This window comes from Eschrichtius robustus, chromosome 3, assembly GCF_028021215.1.
Source record: "Eschrichtius robustus isolate mEscRob2 chromosome 3, mEscRob2.pri, whole genome shotgun sequence".
Lineage (NCBI taxonomy): Eukaryota > Metazoa > Chordata > Mammalia > Artiodactyla > Eschrichtiidae > Eschrichtius > Eschrichtius robustus.
This window is the reverse complement of record NC_090826.1, coordinates 53,051,028-53,074,144: the sequence shown is the minus strand read 5'-3', so window position 1 is coordinate 53,074,144 and position 23,117 is coordinate 53,051,028. Positions and strand designations below refer to the sequence as shown.

General features: G+C 37.6%; 1 protein-coding gene and 1 pseudogene across 8 annotated transcripts in view; both read right to left on the bottom strand.

Moving 5' to 3' along the window:
- Positions 1–23,117, bottom strand: part of PATJ (PATJ crumbs cell polarity complex component) — a 353,196-nt gene that overhangs the window by 308,808 nt on the left and 21,271 nt on the right. For all 8 annotated transcript variants that reach the window (XM_068540002.1, XM_068540005.1, XM_068540003.1 and 5 more), the window contains exons 7-11: positions 21,680–21,808; positions 9,842–10,060; positions 7,534–7,636; positions 5,121–5,212; positions 3,050–3,191 (exon numbers count right to left, since the gene is read on the bottom strand). In XM_068540002.1, the coding sequence (XP_068396103.1) occupies positions 3,050–3,191; positions 5,121–5,212; positions 7,534–7,636; positions 9,842–10,060; positions 21,680–21,808 (685 nt within the window). The remainder of the gene's footprint in view (positions 1–3,049; positions 3,192–5,120; positions 5,213–7,533; positions 7,637–9,841; positions 10,061–21,679; positions 21,809–23,117) is intronic.
- On the bottom strand, positions 1,741–2,025 carry LOC137761699 (ATP synthase subunit epsilon, mitochondrial-like; annotated as a pseudogene).

Genomic DNA, 23,117 nt, shown 5'->3' with positions numbered 1-23,117 from the left:
CAATTGGGAAAATTTAAGTATGTGTTGGGTATTTGATATTAGGGAATTACTATTAATCTTCTTTGGTGTGATAATGATCTCATGACTATTTTTAGAAGCTATAACTGAAGTATGTAGGGCTAAATTGTCATGATATCTACTACTAACTCTAAAATGGTTCAGAAAAAGGTAAACAGATGATGCAAACATGGCAAAATGTTAACTGCTGAATCTAAATGGTGGGTTTGTGGGTATGTTACATTAGTTTTCAATTTTCCTGTATGTTCAAAAAATTTTATAATAAAAAGTTTAAAAATATAACCAGTTAAAAGTTCCTATGATCTTAACATGACATTTTAAACCACACAGGATTTTTTAGAACATTAATCTCTTGATACACACTAAATGCACAGCCCAGTGCCAGCAAAACAAATGCCAGCCAGAAGCTGCTAATGTAGCCTGGGGAGAAGAGTTACACACTAAACAGTGTGCAGAGTACAAAGCAATACATGATTGGTTGTACGCTACAAGTAGTATACAAATTGGTACACAAATAAGTATATACAAGGTATGCAAATAAGAGTTTAGAGGAGAAAAAGACAGTAAGATTTTGAATGGCAGAGGAAGGTACTGCACAAGAGCTAGAAGCTGTGCAGTTTGTTTCAGTAAAACAAACTTAAATGCTGACTATGAGGAAGGCACACAGAGATGTGTTCAATGGGGCAGGGGACACAGGCATAACCACTCCCCTACATTATAGTGACCACACACAAAACAGGTGATTACAACACGGTGTGATAAATGCTACAGTAAAGCGCTCTTCAAAGGGTGCTAGTGAAACACACAGGAAGGACACCCAAACCATGGAAGAAGAAGTGCAGATTTAGAGTCAAAACCTATCCCAATACAAATTTAAAATGTAGGCACGCCCAGCAAAGAACTGCTAATTCGCAGATGACATAGTTCATTTGATACAGCAGACTAAAGCCAAAGGCTCTATGAGAGCTACTAAAAACCATTATAATGGTATAAATATTTATGTAAACCTTTAAGGTCAATATAGCATTTGTACATTCTGTACTATTTAGGCAATTTTAAATTTCATACACACAATGAAGTTGACAGGGCATCTATCTTTCAGCAGCAGAATTTCCACTACCACATAAAACTTAAAAAGTTCCAACATAGGGACTTCCCTGGTGGTGCAGTGGTTAAGACTCCGTGGTCCCAATGCAGGGCGCCCAGGTTTGATCCCTGGTTGGGGAACTAGATCCCACATGAACGCCGCGACTAAGAGTTCGCATACCACAACTAAGGAACCGATGAGCCGTAGCTAAGGATCCCACGAGCTGCAACTGAGGAGCCCGCCTGCTGCAACTAAGACCTTGTGCAACCAAATAAATAAATAAATAAATAAATAAATGAAAAATAAAATTAAAAAAAAAAGTTCCAATGTAAATACAATTTAATATCAGTTGAAAGCAAACATTTCTAGGCTCATTATATCTTCAGAGGAGGGGAAAAAAATGTATTCAACTTTTGACAAATTCTAATGGAATTATTTCTTACCCACTAGTTATATAATTAGTCATCCATTTTATTTTTTTTTTGAACCGTACTTTAATTTATTGGCATTCTCAATCTATGAACAAGACAGGTTTTTTTCTTTCCATGAAGGGAGATCGTTTTCAATCTGCCATAACACGTGCCCACGCATCTTCACCTTGAACATGCAGCATTTCAAGCTGTAGTCAGGGTAAATTATTCCTTTTACACTTTCACAATTTTTATGCTGCTGCCAGAAGTCTTCTCGGCATTTGCTTTGAATCCTGTCTTCAATGCATCCCTCACTGCTTTTGTACAGATCTGGGAGTATCGGATGTAGCTGAGTCCAGCTTGTCGCCAGTATGCCACCGTGATGTCACGAGAGGGGGCACGTCCGGCCACATCGCGAGGACCTGTCAATGTCGGCTCAGCGTGCAGCCCGGCTGCCAGAAGGTCAGGCCTGAGAAGTGTAAGGGGCGGGGCCCCAGACCTGCCAGTCATTCATTTTATTTATTTTTATTTTTTTAAAATAAATTTATTTATTTATTTACTTATTTTTGGCTACGTTGGGTCCTCGTTGCTGTGCACGGGCTTTCTTTTTAGTTGCGGTGAGCGGGAGCTACTCTTCACCGCGGTATGCAAGCCTCTCATTAAGGTGGCTTCTCTTGTTGCGGAGCACAGGCTCCAGGTGCACGGGCCTCAGTAGTTGTGGCACATGGGATCAGTAATTGTGCCTCAAGGGCTCTAGAGTGCAGGCTCAGTAGTTGTTGCACACGGGCCCAGCCGCTCCGCGGCATGCGGGATCTTCCCAGACCAGGGCTCAAACCCATGTCCCCTGAATTGGCAGGCGGATTCTTAACCACTGCGCCACCAAGGAAGCCCCAGTCATTCATTTTAAACTGAATGTGTTCCCATGATTGCCAAATTTTGTTGCTCTATCTACATTTATAAGTTGATAATTAAAAATTGTCATGCATACAATTATGCATTTGTTCCATAATGAAAATTTACTATTCCTATAATCAAAGTAACAAATATTATTTTATAAATAAAAGTGTCCTTGATAGAAGTCCATGTTTTATTTTCTCTTGCTATAGTTCACAAAGTAAATCAAGAAATATTAGAATCAAATACATCATTAGAAGTAATATGAAACCTGCGGTTTGCAAAATGTCAAAGCATTAGACAACTGAGAGCCCCTGGAACAAAATGTGGCAAAGCTTTATTATTCAAATATAAGAAATAAATGAAATTTGGAAGGTTTTTGGGAAAATGACTTCCATCTCCATTTAGAGAAGCTCTCAAAGCTTAATGCATGTCAGGGTTCACATTCTAAAATTTGGACTGGCATGTTATAATAGGCAAAGGAAACTCTTCAAGGCATAAATGAATTGATTCACTTCTCCACTGCTGCGTTTCACAAGGTGGGCAGTTTTTCCTTCCCAGACTTATAGAACAACTTCCATAAATGAGCTGATCTTCCAAACCCATACAAGGTAGGGGGAGGGACAGAGGAATTAATTACCTCTGTCGGAGGGCCCTTCATGTGGAGAAGCAGATGAGGATGTCTTCCTTCGAACTAGGGTTAGGTGTACCACTTGCCCTGCGTTTCTTAACACTTCAACAACATCCTGGTTGGCAAAACCCTGGATATTCACACCATCGACCTAAAACATTAAAAGATACATTAAACAGAAGTTCCAAGTTAGCTACCACTTTTAATTCTGGCAAGGCAGTATAAAATTAGGCAATTCATTTCATCCCCAAAATAATTTGTATTAGGCCTAAGAAAGTATTTTTGAATAAGGATGAAAAATTAGTAGTAAAACATGCTGACAGATTTCCTGAGAAACTAGAAAGAAAACTGAAACTTGTATTCCTAAGTCATACATTTAACTTATAGCCTGAGAAAGGTAGAGGGTCTTAATCTCTGATGCTATTCAAAATTCAAAGTGCCATAAAAGGTGGTCAGTTGTTATACAGAGCTCTCAAGACGTATTACTAGAAGCCATTATTACTAAAAGTGAAGAGGCCATCCAATACTTCACCCCTCTACCATACATCACTATGTGATATTTTCCAGAAGAAACTGATCTCCCTCCATTAGGTTTTCTAGTATTCTGAAAAAGCACATGCAAGAAAGGTATTTACTAATCTCAGTCAAGTCCAATCACACATTCTTAAGTGCAACATGACCAGCAGGCCTCCTCACTCAATCTTCAAGCTAGCCAAACCACTGCTTTAGCTTTCCCCCTAATATCTTCTCCAAAGTTTTATCACTCATCTCCAAACTGCCAATCACAAGACATTTCCTAAGCCCAATAATGGAAAAGCCAAGGGTCATGAAAGGTGCTTCCTTAGATGGACTTGAAGGACAAACATTCAAATTATACCAACAAACATTTGTTTCTGTATAAATCAATAAATTAAATGTGTGTGTATGTGTGTGTATACATGCTTCAAAATTATGAAAATAAACTGTAGGGCTTCCCTGCTGGCGCAGTGGTTAAGAATCCGCCTGCCAATGCAGGGGACACGGGTTCAAGCCCTGGTCCGGGAAGATCCCACATGCTGCAGAGCAACTAAGCCCATGCACCACAACTACTGAGCCTGCGCTCTAGAGCCTGCGAGCCACAACTACTGAGCCTGCGAGCCACAACTACTGAAGCCCGCACGCCTAGAGCCCGTGCTCCGCAACAAGAGAAGCCACCACAATGAGAAGCCCACGCACCACAACAAAGAGTAGCCCCCGCTCGCCGCAACCAGAGGAAAGCCCGTGCACAGCAACGAAGACCCAACAGAGCCAAAAATAAAATAAATAAAATAAATTTATAAAAGAAAAAGAAAATAAACTGCAAAATTTAACTAATTTCTACTAAATGGAGGAAATACCAATTACAATCCGAATTGAGAAAAGGCAATGACTGCATTCTCAAAAACAAAAAATATCTCAATTTTGTATATACTCAAAATTACTATTAATAGAAAAACTACTTTCACAAAGAGATAAATAGTTCTAGTAAATGGCCTATTAATTGCATATAAAATTGATGAAATTAAAGAACACAAAGAGGTGCTTGAAATGTTTTGTAAGAGAATGCTAGAGCATCTTTCAAATATATGTGTATGTATATTATAATATACATATGTATACAGTATTTTTTTCCTGCCAGTATCATTAGTGACTCCCTTCTTCACAGGCAGTTAAAAAAAAAGGAATTAGAATGGACAAACAACAAGGTCCTGCTGCATGGCACAGGGAACTATATCCAATCTCCTGGAATAAACCATAATGGAAAAGAATACTAAAAAATGAAGGTATATATGTGTAAAACTGAGTCACTTTACTGTACGGCAGAGATTGGCACAACGTTGTAAATCAACTTATACTTCAATTAAAAAATTTTTCTTTTTAATTAAAAAAAATTTAGGACCATGAGAGTCCAAATTAATGAGATTTCACTGTACTAACAAACTTAATTTTTTTAAAACATTATGAGACTATATTAAGCCATTCCCATTGCATATATATTATAATAATGATAACTTTTTTCCCCCAACTTGATTCAATTCTAAAACAGAGGGCAGTTACTTACAGCAACTATTTGGTCATTCACTTGAATTTGACCATTGTGGTATGCAGCGCTGCCAGGTATTATACTTTTCACATAAATCCCTGAAGCTTCTCCTAAGGTGCACAAAACATATGGAAAAAGGAAGAAGGCTCTAATTAGGCCTTGATTGCAAAATTCATATCAAGTGGTTAATTAGCTAAAGGGGCTGACTGAAGGCTTGATAAATACTATTCTGAATGCAAGCAGAGAAATTGATGGATTATTTCAAACTGTCACCATAACAAGTGACCCAAATTTGAAATGATTTGATTGATGCCTATTTTTGGAAAAATAATCAGTAATGGAACCTTGATGAAATGCATACCAGTATCAGCTGGAATTCAGGAGAGCTCAGGTTAAGTCTTACTCTCTTCTCTTGGTCCATCTCCCTTCTCACTGCTGACTTGCCATAAACCTTCATCATTTCTCAGCAGCACTAAGACAAGAGGGTCCTAACAGGTCTTCCTACATTTAGTTCACTACTCATGTTAGCTTCTATATATATCATAAAATGTATATAAAAATTACAACTATATAAAAAGTATGTATGCCTATGGGCAAGGGCTGGAAGAAAAGTTAGAAAAAGAAAGACCATAGCTCTGGATGATTTTATATTTTTATCTCAATTTCAAATGAACTTAAAATACTGTCTGTAGAAGGAATATAAACAACAATGGATTCCTATAGCCTACATGATAAAATGTAAATTTCATAGAATCACATTCAAGGACCTCCATAATTTGCCCCAAACTTCTTGTTTTACTTCATCTTCCAACTACCGCTCCAATAAGACAAAAGTCCAGACAAACAAGACTCATGATGTTCCACCAAAACACCAAGTATTTTCTATATTTTATCCCCTTTCTCATTTTTTATTCCTGTCGATCTCAACCCCTTCTATCTAAATCCTTCTCCTTTTCCATGCTTAGTACAAATGCCTCTTTCTTTGTGAACTCTCCATTTCCCTCTGTCATAATGAGTCTTTCATCTGCCATATGATGATAGTTTGCTTGCATTTCTGATAAAACATACATTTCATTTATCCTCAAACAACTGAGTTATTTACATGTTTATCTCCCTGAATAGACTTTTCTTATATTCATTTTTCTACTCCCTCCAAAACTAAGCAAAGCAACTGCTCAAAAGTTCCAATGAATGGAATAAAGCGAAAACTATTTTGAAAGACTACATGTTTAAAAAGCATATTGAGTTATAAAACGTTCTAGTGTTTGGATTCAACACTGCTCCCCCAGCCCTTGCTCCAGTCCCAAAAGCTTCTTTTGAGGGTAAAGAAGTAAAATGATTCTTTTCTTATTCAGTAACATAAACATCAAATTTTCTCAGTTATCTATCATTCACTTCATTTTACTCTGCATGTATATCACTAGGTTTACAACTTGAAAACTTAATGTAATAAAGGTTCATAAACCACAAGTTTATGATTTCTCTAACCAGACAGCATATTAAGAGCTACTCAGTACAGGGTTTTTTTGCAACATTAGTATACAATCCATACTTAGCTCTTTAGAACTCATTTAAATTCTGAACGTAAAAATGGTGGCACTTAGAAAAATCTAAAGGTTTGAAAACAGTTATTTCATTAGGCTAAAATAGCACAAGGTGGTCTGACATGAATTTCATTCAGGACTTTGAATACATTAGCACTTTTAATCTTTCCACCTGCTGTAAATATGCAAAATAATAACTTTTAAAAAAATTAACTCTCTAACCTTGCAATTTTTAAAAAACCAGAACATTTCATAACTTTAACTTTTCATCTTACTAGCAAATATTTGTGAAAAAGATTTATTTTTCCTTACTGTAGTGATTTCTTATCATAATAGAGTAACTCTTACAGTGAAAGTTACCAAAGCTTTGCATGTCGGAGTTCAGGGAGTATTATTCAGAGATACTTGGGCCATGCATTTATCCTTACAATGTATTCCCTTTATATGAAAGAAAAATAATTCTAATTAAAGCATTTGTTTTACCTTCTTTTGATAATTAAACATAATAGTAATACTTTTTTGACATTCACAATATGAAATATATGCAGTAATCATTTTACTTTATCACATGTAAAATGTCATAATATGCAACAGTGTCAATATTCAAAATATATCTATCTTAGAAACAAGAGGAGGTACAATTCAAATGTTATACACTATGTTGGATAAATTAAATTCTTTTGTTAATGACTATCGAGCCAGCTATAAAACTACTGAGATAAAACTGTGATTCTCTAATCATTTTTTGTAATTGGTTGCTATTACAGATTCATGGTTTTATTGTTCAATGTTTAAACTAAAATCTGCAGATATTTAATTTTACTCTCTAGAAACCTTAACATCCTTTACAATTATTTCCAAATGTAAAATAGAAATGATTCATTTACCTGTCTGAGCGGTTCCAACATAACCAACAATTCTAATTCCAAGACTTTGTCCATCTTTTTTAATGAGTTCAACATCATAAGTTTCAAAAAGAGTAGAATTGTCCTGAAAGGAAAAAATAATTTTAATTATATACAACGTTTAGTTATCTAGCTTGTGTACATAGTCAATTTGTGCATGGTTTGTCAAGTATTTTCTGAGCACCTGTGGTACACAGAATTTTAAGATTATCTCTATGACTTTTGATCCCTGGTGCCATTCCTGTGTTTATATCATGGAAAAGGGAGATTATCCAGGTAAGCCTAATCTAAGCAGGCACCCTTCAAAAGCAGAGTTTTCTCCTATTGATGGCAGAAAGGGAAGTGAAAAAGATTTGAAGCATAAGGACTGGACTTGTGGTTTGAAGAAGGAGGGGTCATGTGAGAAGTAACACAGGGGGACTTAAGGAGCTGAAAGAGGTCCTTAGCTGACAGCCATTAATACAGAGACTTCAGTCCTATGGCTATAAGAAACTATTCTGCCAACAATATGATAGAGCTTGGAAATGGACTGTACCCAGAGCATCCAGATAAGAGCCCAGCCAGGCCAACACCTTGATTTAAGCTTTGTAAGACTCTAAGAAGAGCCCACCAAAGCTCACCCAGACTTCAGACCTACAGAACTGTGGACCAACTAAGGGTACTGCTTCAAACCACTACGTTTGTGATCATTTGTTATACAACAAGAGAAGACTAATACAGCCACTTAGAAAAAACTCAGCATAAATCTGTATCTGAAAGAATTTACTGTAAAGAAAGTTAGAAACAAATGGTAAGACTAACTATTGTAAGCAAAAAATATTGACCTAAAACTGATTATCATTCTTGTCTTCTAATTTAAAATATTTCTGTAAAAGAGTAAGGTGTCTAAAAACATAATACCTTGCTTTCAATTCAAAACATTAATAATAGAAAGTAAATAACTGATTGCATCAAATTCTCACTTATCACACAGCTACACTGTTCCCTCACTACAAAGTAGAAGGCTTCAGAAAACCAGAATAATGGATGGAAAAGAAAATGGTTCTAACTAGTTTGGAGAAGAAAACAAAAATGATTCTAATACCTCTGACAGAAAACTTCCACTCACATGGTTCCAAGTAGGGAAAGGCTTTCCAGAAGACATCGAATGGTTCCTCAAATGAATGTGAAAGGTGGTTTCCCACCCCCTTCTCACCATAATCACTTGTCTTTTCTTCTTCCTGGCTCGTCCTTTTAAAAACTATTTCTTTTCCTTTTGCCTTATTATCTCTTGATTCAGAGCCTGTGAGATGGCTGGAAAGAACTTGGGACTGAGGGATGGGGGGACCAGATTGAGGCAGTCAAAAGGTACAAATTTCCATTTGTACCTTGTATTATAAGATGAATATGTACTAGGGATGTAATATACAACATGATAAATATAATTAGCACTGTATGTTATGGATGGAAGTTAAGAGAGTAAATCCTGGGTTCTCATCACAAGAAAAAATTTTTTTCTATTTCTTTAACTGTATATGATGTGATGGATGTTCACTAAACTTATTCTGATAATCACTTCATGACGTATGTAAATTAAATCACTAGGCTGTACACCTTAAACTTATAAAGTGCTGTATGTCGATTTTATCTTAATAAGACTGAAAGACAAAAACCAAAAAAAGAACTTGGAATGGACCAGAAAGATCTAAATTCAAACCCCAGCTTTGCAACCTACTACCTATATGACCTTTAAAACAAGTTATTTGGACTTCCATTTCCTCATCTATTAAGTGGATGATAAAACCTACCTTGCAGAATTCTTATGAAAAATTCAGATGACTTAGACAATTCCAGGTGCTTGATAATGATTAATAGTAATGATTATTATATAACTGTAATGATTGTTAATAATCAAAATAAATATTATTATTATTAATGTCTATTCCCTTTGGCCAGTCTATTCTTATCAGTGATAACACACATACATTGACCAGTATTTACAGTTTCCCCTCCACGATCTGGATATCTGTTCACCAATCTTATGAAATAGAAATGCAGGTATTATTATTCTCCAATTTACAGATGAGTAGCTGAGGCTCAGGGAAGTTGAACGACTTAACCCTGAGAAATGACAAAAAAAAGAAAATCAAACTTGTCTAGTGTCTACAAATTGGGCTCTCCTCTGCTTCCCTGTTGAGCACTGAGACACAACTCACACCCATGCGACACTTGGAGTGGAAAACATTTCTAATCCTGCAGTAAATCACACCCAGTACTGAATTTATGATGAAAGAGCAATTTGTATACTCACAGAACTAGGGCTCCTGTTGGCCACAGCAGGCAGGGCAACAGGTAAGGCTGCAGGGGTAGGAGGGGCTATGGAAATTTCACCAACTGGGTCTCTTGCAACAAGCATCCTGACAGAATTCCCACAGTTTCTCAGCACTTGAGCAACTTGCTCACTGGTCATTCCCTGCACATTTGTGCTACCAATCTTCAAGATGTGATCTCCTGTCTGGAGTCTTCCATCCTTTAATCCAAGAAAAAAACAAAAGAAAATTATTATGAGAAATCATTGGTCTAACTTCACTAGTTAATAACAATTCATCAGACTTTGAGTCGTGGCAAAATGGTTGATAAAGAAGCCATCAAAAAATGCTGAATAAAATATAATACTTTTAACGAACAGTTGAATTGGCAACAGAGAAAAGAAAGACAAAAAAAGAAGGGGAGGGGTGGGGGGAAAAGGAAGAGAGTTCAAAAGGAAAAGAGTAACCAGATTGGGATTCCCTGGTGGCACAGTGGTTGAGAATCTGCCTGCCAATGCAGGGGACACGGGTTCGAGCCCTGGTCTGGGAAGATCCCACATGCCGCGGAGCAACTAGGCCCATGAGCCACAATTACTGAGCCTGCGCGTCTAGAGCCTGTGCTCCGCAACAAGAGAGGCCGCGATAATGAGAGGCCAGCGCACCGTGATGAAGAGTGGCCCCCACTTGCCGCAACTAGAGAAAGCCCTCGCACAGAAGCGAAGACCCAACACAGCCATAAATAAATTAATTAATTAATTAAAAAAAAAAAAAAGAGTAACCAGATTTTTAAAATGGCCATTTGCTTGAGGGTATCACTTCATGCCTAATGGCCTAGAGCCAGGTAAAAATAGCCACGTACATAAGGAAGAGACCTGAAAGTCCTGGGCATCAGGAAAGGAAGAAAGTCAGATCAGAGGCCACCGACAAAAAGTGAAGAACCTTAAGGGCCAACAAGCCCAGTGACATATTTGAGGAACAGCAAGATGTCAGTGTGGCTGGAAGAGAATGAGCAAAGAGGAGAGCAGTCAAGAACCAATGGGAGGGCTTCCCTGCTGGCACAGTGGTTAAGAATCTGCCTGCCAATGCAAGGGACACAGGTTCGTACCCTGTCCCGGGAAGATCCCACGTGCCTCGGAGCAACTAAGCCCGTGCATCAAAACTACTGAGCTTGAGCTCTAGAGCCCATGAGCCACAACTACTGAGCCCACGTGCCACAACTACTGAAGCCTGCGTGCCTAGAGCCCGTGCTCCACAACAAGAGAAGCCATGACAATGAGAAGCCCGCGCACTGCAACGAAGAGTAGCCCCCGCTCACCGCAACTAGAGAAAGCCTGTGCACAGCAACGAAGACCCAACACAGCCAAAAATAAATAAATAAATAAATTTATTTTTAAAAAAAGAACCGATGGGAGCATTACCAGGGGGTCAGCAGTATAGAGCACCTGCTCTGAGCCAGGGGGAAGGGAAGTCATTGGAGGATTTTGAGCAGTGGAGTGACATGATCTGACTTATTTTTAACAAGATCACTCCAGCCTCTGTGCTGAAAATAGACTAAAGGAGAGAAAACAACAGAAGCAGAGATACCAGTTGGGAGGCTAATGCAATAATCTAGAAAGAGACAACAAGAGCCTGGACTAGGTTAGCAGTTGGGGTGTTGAGAAGTGAGATTCTAGATGTATTTCTAATGAACGGTCAACAGGCTCTGCTGATAGCTTCTACATGGGGTGTGAGGGGAAAATGGAATCAAAACTCTAAGGTTTTAGCCTAAGCAGCTGGAAAGATAGAGTTGCTATTGAGATTAAAAAAAAAAAAAAAAGACTACAGAGGAACAGGTGTGTGGCAACAGAAATCAGGAGTTCAGTTTTAGAGATGTCTAGACTGAGATGCCTATTAGACATTGCAAGTGGATATATCAGATACACAGCTGGATATACAAGTCTGGAGTTCAGGAGAGAAGTCCAGACTACACATTTAAATTTGGGAGTCATGAGCATATAGAAGGTATTTAACATCATGACTCTGGATGAGTTTAGAGGAAGGATATGCTATCTTCTGTTTCTTAAGCTGGTGATATATATATGGGTAATCATTACTATTATTATTATTATTTAAAACGGTCTATTTCTTAAACTGGATTATAGGTACATTGGTGATTATTATTATTATTATTTAAAATGTGCACAGACATTATATACACTTTTATATGTTTGTATATTTCACTCATGGAAAAGTTTAAAACATAATACATCAAAAAGTATATCAGTTCCATTCTACCTTTGTTTGTGAAATTTTTGAATAGCTGATCCACTGCATTTTCACTAAATTTGTTTCATCAGAAAGTCTGAATTCTCTTTACTTATCTTTACTACAATATATTAAAGATTCCAAAATGTAAACAGAGCCAGTTATGAAAAATTACACCACCAGAGCACTTTACAGGATGAAAAAATCACTTTTCATATATCATCTCTTTCAGTGAAGAACAGCTTTAAAATGAGAAAACCGAGATTCAAAAAGGTTGACTGAATTGACCAAGATCACAAAGCTAGTAAGTGGCAGAGCCAAAGTTCAACCCAAGTTGTGTCACTGAAGACCTGTTCTTATTTAGTCATTTGTCTTATACTTTGATATCTCCAAAGTAATATCAGTAGATAATAACCTGTTTCCTATTCTCCAAGAAATTTCCTATAACTGTCAAAAAGCCTGAAATAAAATGAAGATGAAAATAGATATTTTGCACCTGGGAGAAAAGGACAACCTGAGAATAGAGCCATGACCACTGGGTTAGTACAGTTCTAAGCTTCATACTCCTGGCTTCAGGAGGCACCATCTGTAAGTTCCAGATGGAACTCAGAAGAAAAAAAGTGGAAAGGAAGGGAGGGAGGGAGGGAAAGGAGCAAAAGGGAGAGGGCCTTAAAACTAAAAGTCTATTCCCCATCCTTCCTTTTCTCCAATTTTGCAGAAACCTGTATGAAAGAAGGTGTTAGATCAAAACAGCCAGTAGAAAACTATATGCTTTGTTGTGAATTCTGCAGAAGGCACTAGAAGCTACTGCAAGCAAAGAGGAGCGGTGAAACAGAAATGCAATTCAAGTCAGAAACATTTGGAAAGACTTAGAAAGATGCAAGGAAGAAATTATTGTGGAAAAAGGAACAAAGAATTGCTAGATTTCTACTTTAAGCATTGATAATTTGATGTTCTATTTTTATCAATGCAACAAACTTGAAACAAAACAAACAACTACTTAAGAGACAGTCAAGTGTTCATGATGAAAAATAAGGGTAAGATGCCTCTGTGAATAAACCATTCTTGAACAGAATTTTGGCCTGACCACAGAATAAAGAATATGGCGAGTGTTTTCATACTTGGCTTGGACAAAGGACATTTCACTGTAAGTACAGAGTCACCTCCTAAGCACTATTTTTTTCCTATATTACCTCAACTCGATTTAAAATGATGTAGATAATTTGCACCTGTCACTGAAAGTCAAACATTTTCTTATTCCAGAAAAACAGGTGTTCTAAGGAATTCATAAGTGCAAAACAATCATAATCAGATTGATAGGAAAGACACCAAAATGACAGCTAACTTTTAAAAGTCCAGCAGCCCCAAACATTGCATTTTACTGATACTTTCTGATCAATATTCTCCTTTCATAACCTGTCTACTCTGGAAGGAAACTAAAAGGTATAGAGTCCTTTTTGTTCTTTAATAGAAATCATAAGTAGATAGCCAACAAATAGCTATGCCAAGATTCAAAGTCATAGCATGCTAATCAAACAGTGAAATATAAAAGTTTATTAACCCATAGATTCTTTCAAAAGAGAGAAAAAATTATGCATACGGGAAAAGATAGTATGGAAGGCAAAAATTTAAAATAGCTGATGTAACAGGGTAACACACTATTACAGTGAAAACACTAACAGTATCATTCATATAGTTTTTTTTTTTAAAGAAAAAATACTTTAATCCAAGTTAGCAGTTATTGGCTAAAAAAGCATTTATTACTCTGCACTTTTAAGTTCTCTGATAGGCTGTTGTAGATGATAATTTCAATTCAAAAAATATTTGAAAACCTAAAGGATTTCAGGCTTGAGCTACAAAAGAAAGAAATCTAATTTGTTTCTCTGAAAATTAAAAAATGGCACCAAATACTTCCACAACTCAGAAAATGAAATTATTACCACTTCTGATTCCAGGCCATTTCTATCATTGGTCTTTAATCAAAAGGCAAAAGAGAAAAACAAATACTGTATGCTAACACATATATATGGAATCTAAAAAAAAATAAAAAATAAAAAAATGGTTCTGATGAACCTAGGGGCAGGACAGGAATAAAGACTCAGATGTAGAGAATGGACTTGAGGACATGGGGAGGGGGAAGGGTAAACTGGGATGAAGTGAGAGAGTAGCATTGACATATATACACTACCAAATGTAAAATAGATAGCTAGTGGGGAGCAGCTGCATTGCAGGTGGAGATCAGCTTGGTGCTTTGTGACCACCTAGAGGGGTGGGATAGGGAGGGTGGGAGGGAGATGCAAGAGGGAGGGGATGTGGGGATATATGTATATGTATAGCTGATTCACTTTGTTATACAGCAGAAACTAACACACCACTTGTAAAGCAATTATACTCCAATAATGATGTTAAATAAATAAATAAACAAATAATAAGAATGCACATTAAAAAAAAAAAGAAAAGGGCTTCCCTGGTGGCGCAGTGGTTGAGAATCTGCCTGCTAATGCAGGGAACACGGGTTCGAGCCCTGGTCTGGGAAGATCCCACATGCCGCGGAGCAGCTGGGTGTGAGCCACAACTGCTGAGCCTGCGCGTCTGGAGCCTGTGCCCCGCAACGGGAGGGGCCGCGATAGTGAGAGGCCCGCGCACCGCGATGAAGAGTGGCCCCCGCACCACGATGAAGAGTGGCCCCCGCTTGCCGCAACTAGAGAAAGCCCTCGCACGAAACGAAGACCCAACACAGCTATAAATAAATAAATAAATAAATAAATAAAGTAGCTATTAAAAAAAAAAAAAAAAGAAAAGAAAAAAATAAATAAATGTCAACCTCATGGCAAGTGTCTCAGGTTTGAATCTCCAAAGGATAATAATCCTAATCCTGTATTTTGACCAAAAATCAGTAGATGGATAACTTAGATCCTTGGCTAGTTTGATTTGGTATTCTTTTATCTTGACTTCTAGTAAGAATATTGCAAGGCTTTTATAAAGGTATAACTTATATTACTAGAACCATAAAAAAATGCTCTTTCCCTCAAGGAATTAAAGGTACTAAGTATAAGTACATCTATCCTATCCTTCTCATATTTCCAGAGCCCTCATCAATGATTTTTAAGGATAAGGAAAATACCAGTTTATAGACACACTCAAAGCAAAATTACTGGGAATAACCAACTGTTCAGTGGCCTCAAGCTGGGCCTTTATTATTCTAGACTAAAAATTCCTCATAGTCCACGCCTACTCTCCAATCCTTGGTTGGTTCCATTCCTTCTTAGTATTAAAGGTTACTAGATAGGTAATAGGACTCATATTATAATTGCCTGATACCAAAAAGTCAATAATTCATGACAACTTTTAAGTAGGTTGTGCTTTAATAATCACCTTTGGGAGACAACGGGGTAACTCAATGTAACTGATTTCCCTAGAATTCCTCCAGACCACATAAAAGAGATTTCTGCAAAACAAAAAAGTTTTACACTGCCCATATCAATTTATTTAAAAACAAACAAACAAAAAACCAAAAACAAAACAAAACTTCTAACTGCTGAAAAATTCTGAAATTTTTGCCATAGCTGAACAGAATTCTCAGAAGATGTTTCAGGCACTGTGAATTTTGGAGAGTACCTAAGGATTACAGGTAGATAGGTCTTTTAGCTCCCCTTACACGATACCATATAATTTCCCTATTCAGGAAATTGGCCCTGATTACATTTACTGATTGCTCACTGTAATTAGGTCTCAATAAACATTTCTAAAAAACCCATATAAGTCAATATTTTTCCACTTCATTTACTTTACAACAGTAGAGGCAGTAGACAGCAGAAAGACAAGTAAAGGCTTTGGAGTCAGACACACCCAAGTTCAAATCCTGGCACTACTTTGATCAAGCTGTAGGGCCACAGGTCAGTTACTGATCCTACCTAAATCTCAGATCCCTCTTAAGTAAGATGGGGATAAATTCCTCTCTCATTGAGTTGTGAGCACTAAACTCAATACTATATGTTTGGGACTTCCCTGGTGGCACAGTGGTTAAGAATCCACCTGCCAATGCAGGGAACACAGGTTCGAGCCCCGGTCCGGGAAGATCCCACAGGCCGCGGAGCAACTAAGCCCGTGCGCCACAACTACTGAGCCTGCGCTCTAGAGCCCGCGAGCCACAACTACTGAAGCCCACGAGCCACAACTACTGAAGCTCACGTACCTAGAACCCATGCTCCACAAGAGAAGCCACCACAATGAGAAGCCCACTCACCGCAAGGAAGAGTAGCCCCTGCTCGCCGCAACTAGAGAAAGCCCACGTGCAGCAACAAAGACCGAATGCAGTCAAAAATAAAGTCCATAGGGGCTTCCCTGGTGGCGCAGTGGTTGGGGGTCTGCCTGCCCGTGCAGGGGGTGCGGGTTCGAGCCCTGGTCTGGGAGGATCCCGCGTGCCGCGGAGCGGCTGGGCCCGTGGGCCACAGCTGCTGAGCCTGCGCGTCTGGAGCCTGTGCTCCGCGGCAACAGGGGCCGTGGTGGTGGGAGGCCCGCGCGCCGCGATGGGGAGTGGCCCCCGCTTGCCGCGGCTGGAGAGGGCCCTCGCGCGGAAGCGAGGACCCAGCACAGCCAAGAATAAATAAATAAATTAATTAAAAAAAAAATAAAGTCCATAAATATAATAAATAAATAGCTTAAAAAAATACTATATATAAAAGCTTTAGCCTAGTGCCTTCCTTACAGCAAGTCCTCAAATGCATCCATTTCTGATACTTCTTTAGGCTCAGTTAGGTATTCTTTGCCCCCTCAACTCTACCCCATATTGACTTATCTGTACACAAAAGGAAATAGAAGGGGCTATTTTATGAAACCCTTTTAAATAAGAAATACTGACTTGCTTTTCTAACTTTCTGTTATACAATTTTATAGTCTTTAAAGAAAGTAGTATTAGTTAACCCCTTTAGCAGAATGTAGGTATCACTTTATGATCAATCTTAATCACATCTAACTAATGACCTAAGACATCCATATTCCCTTACCATGAAGATTGCTATGGTCAACAGTGAGCATTAACAGTCAAAATATGAGTACATTTTAATGAAAAGCAATATTCCCTTTAATAATTTTAAAGCTATGATCAGGCTACGTGAGCAACAACTCTAAAGATTTAGCAACAAAGCAGAGTTAGTTGAAGAGATTTTATCTGCCATTTGGCTGGGATGAGGGGAAGAGAGAAGTGAATACTGCTCTGTCCCCTATGTTTAGGTCTCATCATATTCCCTACAGGAAAGGACCAATAGCAATGTTGCTGTTAGAGCTGGCAATTCCCTCATAGGCTTGACCAACCCTGGACAGGTGTACACCAGGAAAATGAAAACATCAGGATCAACTTTGTATAAGTAGATTTAAGCAGTAAATCTAACAGATGTGGGCTCAATCCTGACTTTGTCATTTCTTAGTTGCGTAGCCTTGGGCAATTTCTTAAGTTTCCATATCTATGATTTGTGAATAAAATTTATGACTGTTCTGAGGATTACACGAGAATAATGTGTATTAGGCAGATGACCATATCTGGCATAAACACTCACTTCTCCATTATGACCCTGACAGGCACATGCCCCCCATCCTGAAGACCTGAAACAGTGACAATCCCTTCCAGGAAAGGGTGAAAATCAGACCTGGGCTTTTACCAACAGTGCCACAAAGGGAAACTCTGCACATCATATTCTTCTTGTGAAAATTCATAATGTACATTAATGTACAGGTAAAGAAATCTATTTGATTTTGTTTAACTTGGTGCTTTCCAAATTTATTTGACCCTTTGTTCTTAATAATTACTACTCCACTTTGCATCTTGGAAAATGCTACTATAGCAAATAAGTCTATTACAATTGCTAAAGGAGGGGGGTTGGGGTGAGAAAAAACGCCAAAATACTCCACAATATCTCATCCCTTTCCAGGTTTCAAAAATTTTCAAAAAAATCCTTAAAGATTATTACTTGTTTTGTGCTGCAGATGTCTTTTGAAGACCCCATAACGAGCATTCTCAACCTTTTTGGTCTCAGAACTCCTTTACATTCTTAAAAATAATTGAGGATGGAGGAATAGGGATTACAAAAGGGCACAGGAAATCTTTGTGGGTCATGGATATGTTCTTGACTGTAGTGACAGATGGTATCATGGTTAAATTTTATGTGTCACCTTGGGTAAGCTCTGGTGCCCAGTTGTTTGGTCAAACACTAGTTTAGATGTTACTGTGAAGGTACTCTGTCGATGTAATTAATATCTACAATCAGTTGACTTTAAGTAAAGAATGTTACCCTTGATAACATGGATAGGCTCCATCTAATCAGCTGAAGACTTTATGAGCAAAAACTGAGGTTTCCTGGAAAAGGAATTCTGCCTTAAAACTATAACAGAAACCCTGCCAACTTGCCCTACAAATTTCAGAGTCCAGACTTTAATGTCAACTCTTGCCTGAGTTTCCAGCCTGCTGGTCTGCCCTACAGATTTCAGACTCGCCAGCAAACACGCCAAATTGTATACTTTACATATGTGCAATTTATTGTCTGTCAATTATATCTCAAAAATTACTGAAATCTCAGAGCTTTTGTTTATGTAGTTCTCTCTGTTGATATCTGCTGATATCAACTGAATTGGGAAACAGCACTGAGAAACTTTTTAAATATTTAAGATATGTAATATATTAATATATACTTTTTACATGTTGATTTTTTTTTAATTTTAAAAAGTTATGTTTTCTAAAACAAAAAAATTGTGAGAAGAGTGGTATTCTTAAAGAAATTGTTACAAATCTCTTTAATATCTGACTTAAAAGAAGACAGCTGAATTTTCATATCTGCTTCAGCATTCAGTATATTGCAATATGTTGCTTTGGTTGAAGTATATAAAGAAAATCTGGTCTCAATCAGATATATATTTGGAAAATGGGGGAGTATTTCAATAGCCCTTTCAGCCCATTCTTTGATAACACACCAAAACATGACAAGTGGTGATTTCTTAAAGATCAGTTAAAAACTGATTTCTTAAAAATCAGTTGCAATGTGGAATCTGAAACAACATCAACAAACTTTCAGATACTGTTTCATTAAAATCTATTGATCAATCTTGAATTCTGAATGGATTTTTTTACCTATATATTATTTTGCCATACTACACATTGATCTTCAGAAAATACTGATTCCTAGAGTTATGCAGATTTTCTAAATACTGACATATAACATTATACAATATCAAAAAAAATCATATTTATTAATATCACCAACAATCTAATCAGAGAAGTATTTAAATATTGGATAATTTCAAGCTTATGGTAAAACACAAACTTTTCCAAAATTCTAATTTTTGCTTGAAAGTTCAAATTTTATCATCAGCAACAAATGCTGTCAGTTGTTTTTCCTTGAGGTAACAGGCTCACTTCATTCGTTTCAAGGAACTGTCTACCAAATAACCAAGTCTGAATAATCATAATTTTTCTGTCAGTTATCCTTTCAAAAATAAAAATGGTATTCTAGATTGGTGGCTGCCAGAGGCAGGGGGGTGGCGGGAGGGCAAAATGGGTGAAGAAGATCAAAAGGTACAAATTTTCAGCTATAAAATAAGTAAATCATAGGGATATAAACCACAGCATGGTGACTGTAGTTAACAGTACTGTACTGTATACCTGAAAGTTGCTAAGAGAGTAGATCTCAAAAGTTCTTATCACGGGGCTTCCCTGGTGGTGCAGCGGTTGAGAATCCGCCTGCCAATGCAGGGGACACGGGTTCGAGCCCTGGTCTGGGAAGATCCCACATGCCGCGGAGCAACTGGGCCCGTGAGCCACAACTACTGAGCCTGCGCGTCTGGAGCCTGTGCTCCGCAACAAGAGAGGCCGCGATAGTGAGAGGCCTGCGCACCGCGATGAAGAGTGGCCCCCGCTCGCCGCAACTAGAGAAAGCCCTCGCACAGAAACCAAGACCCAACCAGCCAAAAAAAAAAAAAAGTTCTTATCACAAGAAAAAAAAATTTCTAACTATGAGGAAATGGATGTTAACTAGACGCGTTGTGGTGATCATTTCATAATATATGGAAATATCAAATCATTATGCTGTAATCCTGAAACTAAAATAATGCATTTCCAAAAAATTAGATCTCAGAAACTTGTGGGAAAAAAGCAAAAAATTAAAAAATAAATTTAAAAAATTAAAATGCTGTTCCATATTAAAACATGGCTAGTTTGTCTCACGAATGTTTTCCCTCAAGAAAACCGCCATACTTCAGTACATGACAGAAGTGCTATACAGTACATCCGATTTTGTCACATGGTATTAAAAAGACATGCGCTCAAAGGTCATATCTACTTAAATTCGTTTTTATTGCACTTTCTTAAGTGAGACTGGCATTGTTGCTGTTGCAGTGGCAAGCACATGTGGAGAAGAATGCAATGACTACTAGCACAGTTGTGTGCCACTGCCCTGTGTCACAGAAAGGCACCAGCAGGTTTAGCCTACCACTGCTTGCGTGTCATCAGTGCAAACGTCAACATGGTGAAAGGGCTAATACATCTTACTATTATTATGTAAGTTGTTTTGATCTTGTACACCCCCTGCAAAAGACTCAGGGACCCACAGACAAAACTCTGAGAGCCATTATGCTAAATAAATACACTTAGCTGCTGAAAGGATAATAGGAATATTAATAGCTCCACAATTTGTATAAGGTAGAGCAACCTTTTTTTTTTTTTTTCTTGGCCTGGCCGCATGCCTTGAGGAATCTTAGTTCCCTGACCAGGGATCGAACCTGTGCTCCCTGCAATGGAAGCACGGAGTCCTAACCCAAGGTGGAGCAATCTTGACTAGAAATAGAGAGCTGAGGAACTTGCCTCAAAGCTGCATGTGCACAGCAAGTTCATTTTTACTTTATATGTTTTTTAGAAGGGATAAATTTTTACATGTGACTAGACATTAATCATTAAAATTTACAAATCATTCTGATTATCATGGACAGTCTATATAATATGAACTCATTACTGTATTAAGTAGCTTCAAACTTCTAAACTACTTTTTAAAAACTCAATGTAGTATTTAACATTTTCTTCAACATAAAACTAAGCAGAAACAGTTGATAAGTTTTAAAATGGCCCACTTTCAGTTTGAACACTGCTAAATAATGAAGGGTAGTATTTTTACTTATAATGCCAGAAATTTGTAATTCTAGTGAAATTTACCACAAACAATATTGAGGTAAAAGTTTGTAATCGCTGTACCATCTGATTTTAACATTTAGGACCTTGAAAGATACACTGGGAGAAAATAATATAGATATTCAGAATACAATACCCATTAATGATTCCTTTCAATAAAAAATATTGTCTTTTGAAAAAATCAAGATGACTGTCAATCACAGGCCAAAAAAAAAAAAAACCACCCCCAAAAACGTTGATTTAGGAGCTTTTTAAAATAAAGCAGAGTGAGTGTATATTAACACTTATAGAAAAAAACATATTTAGCTATACTTAAATTCTGGTCATGGAAACATATATCCTAGTAACCCATGTTATAAAATTACATTTCAAGCCATACAATTTAAATTGTAAAAAACCAAAATTAAATCAAAGAAGGTCAACTTACTCGATCTGCTAATCCTCCAGGAACTATAGTCCTCACAACTACACCACTCGATTTTCCTCCAACTATTCCAAAACCTAATCCAGAGCCATCATTAATGAGCTCAACATCTTCAATACGGCCCCAACGAACCTACAAATTTATAGCAAGTAAGAAGCAAAGTGTTAGCAAAGCACATACATTCATCGCTTACCAATACAGTAATTACTAAGGTAACAGGTAGACAAAAAATTTAATATTCATACAATTAATCAAGTCAACTTTCTAGAGGCTCAGAGATACGTAAAGATGATCATATGGTCCCTGCCTTTACAGATTTTGTAATCCGATAGAGAGATAAACTAAAACATAAACAATTAAAATGTAAGACAGAATATTGGACCATGGGACACTGTAGCTCTAAGAGGACAGAAACACACTGTCTCATTCCCCAATCTATGCCTGATACCTAGCACAGTGCCAAGCACCTAGTAGAAACCAATAAATATGTGTTTATCTGAATTAAAAGAGAATCATAAAATATTATAAAGATGGGAGGAATGTAGAGACAAGAGGTCAAATCCAATGAAAACTTACGGACAGCTTCAAGGAAAAGGTAGCATTTTAATTGCTCTACAGAGAAAAAAGACATTCAAGCAAAAGGGAAATTTAAGAGCAAAGCTAGGCTCAGATAAGTGGGCATAACTGAAGGTTTTAGAAGAGGGAACAACAGGAACAAAGCAGTGGTTTAGAAAGATTAATCTAGCAGCAACGTGAAGCATGCGATTGTGAGGACACAGAGTGACCAGAATAATTGAAGAGACTCTGATGAAGGAGAGGAAAGGTAGGCCTAACTGAAGATATTAGCAATAGGATTATACAAATCAGACTAAGAGACATAAGCGTTTTTCCTCTACTAGCAGGCTCCATCAGAAGTACGCATTAAATTCACATAATGCGCCTGCAGAGCAAAAGTCTCCCCCTCAAGACATCAGGGCATACTTATTACTTAGTTCTTCTATTACACTAAATTGGAAAGTTACTATGCAATGTTAAAATAACCAGAGATATTGGGACTATTTAATAAATTCACACCTGGAACAATACCTAGTATCCAGGAAGCAACAATGTTTGCTAAAAATGCCTAAATTAGGGACAGCAATTAATATTCATAGAGTATTTATTCTGCCCTAGGCACTGTGTTTTGCTCTTCACATGCATTCTCACTTAATCCTCACAACATCTCTGTGAACTAGACACTGTTATCAGTTCCAAGCAACAGATGAGAAAACTGAGGTATGGAGAAGTCAAGGCATCTGCCCAGTAAGACTCAGCTACAAAGTAAGAAGTGGACCTGAACCCACCTTAGCCTGACTCCAGAGTCCTTGTTCTTAACCACTATGCCAAGCAACTTCCCACTTTGTTCATTCTATTTATTATGTAAATTGTGCTATATAAATAT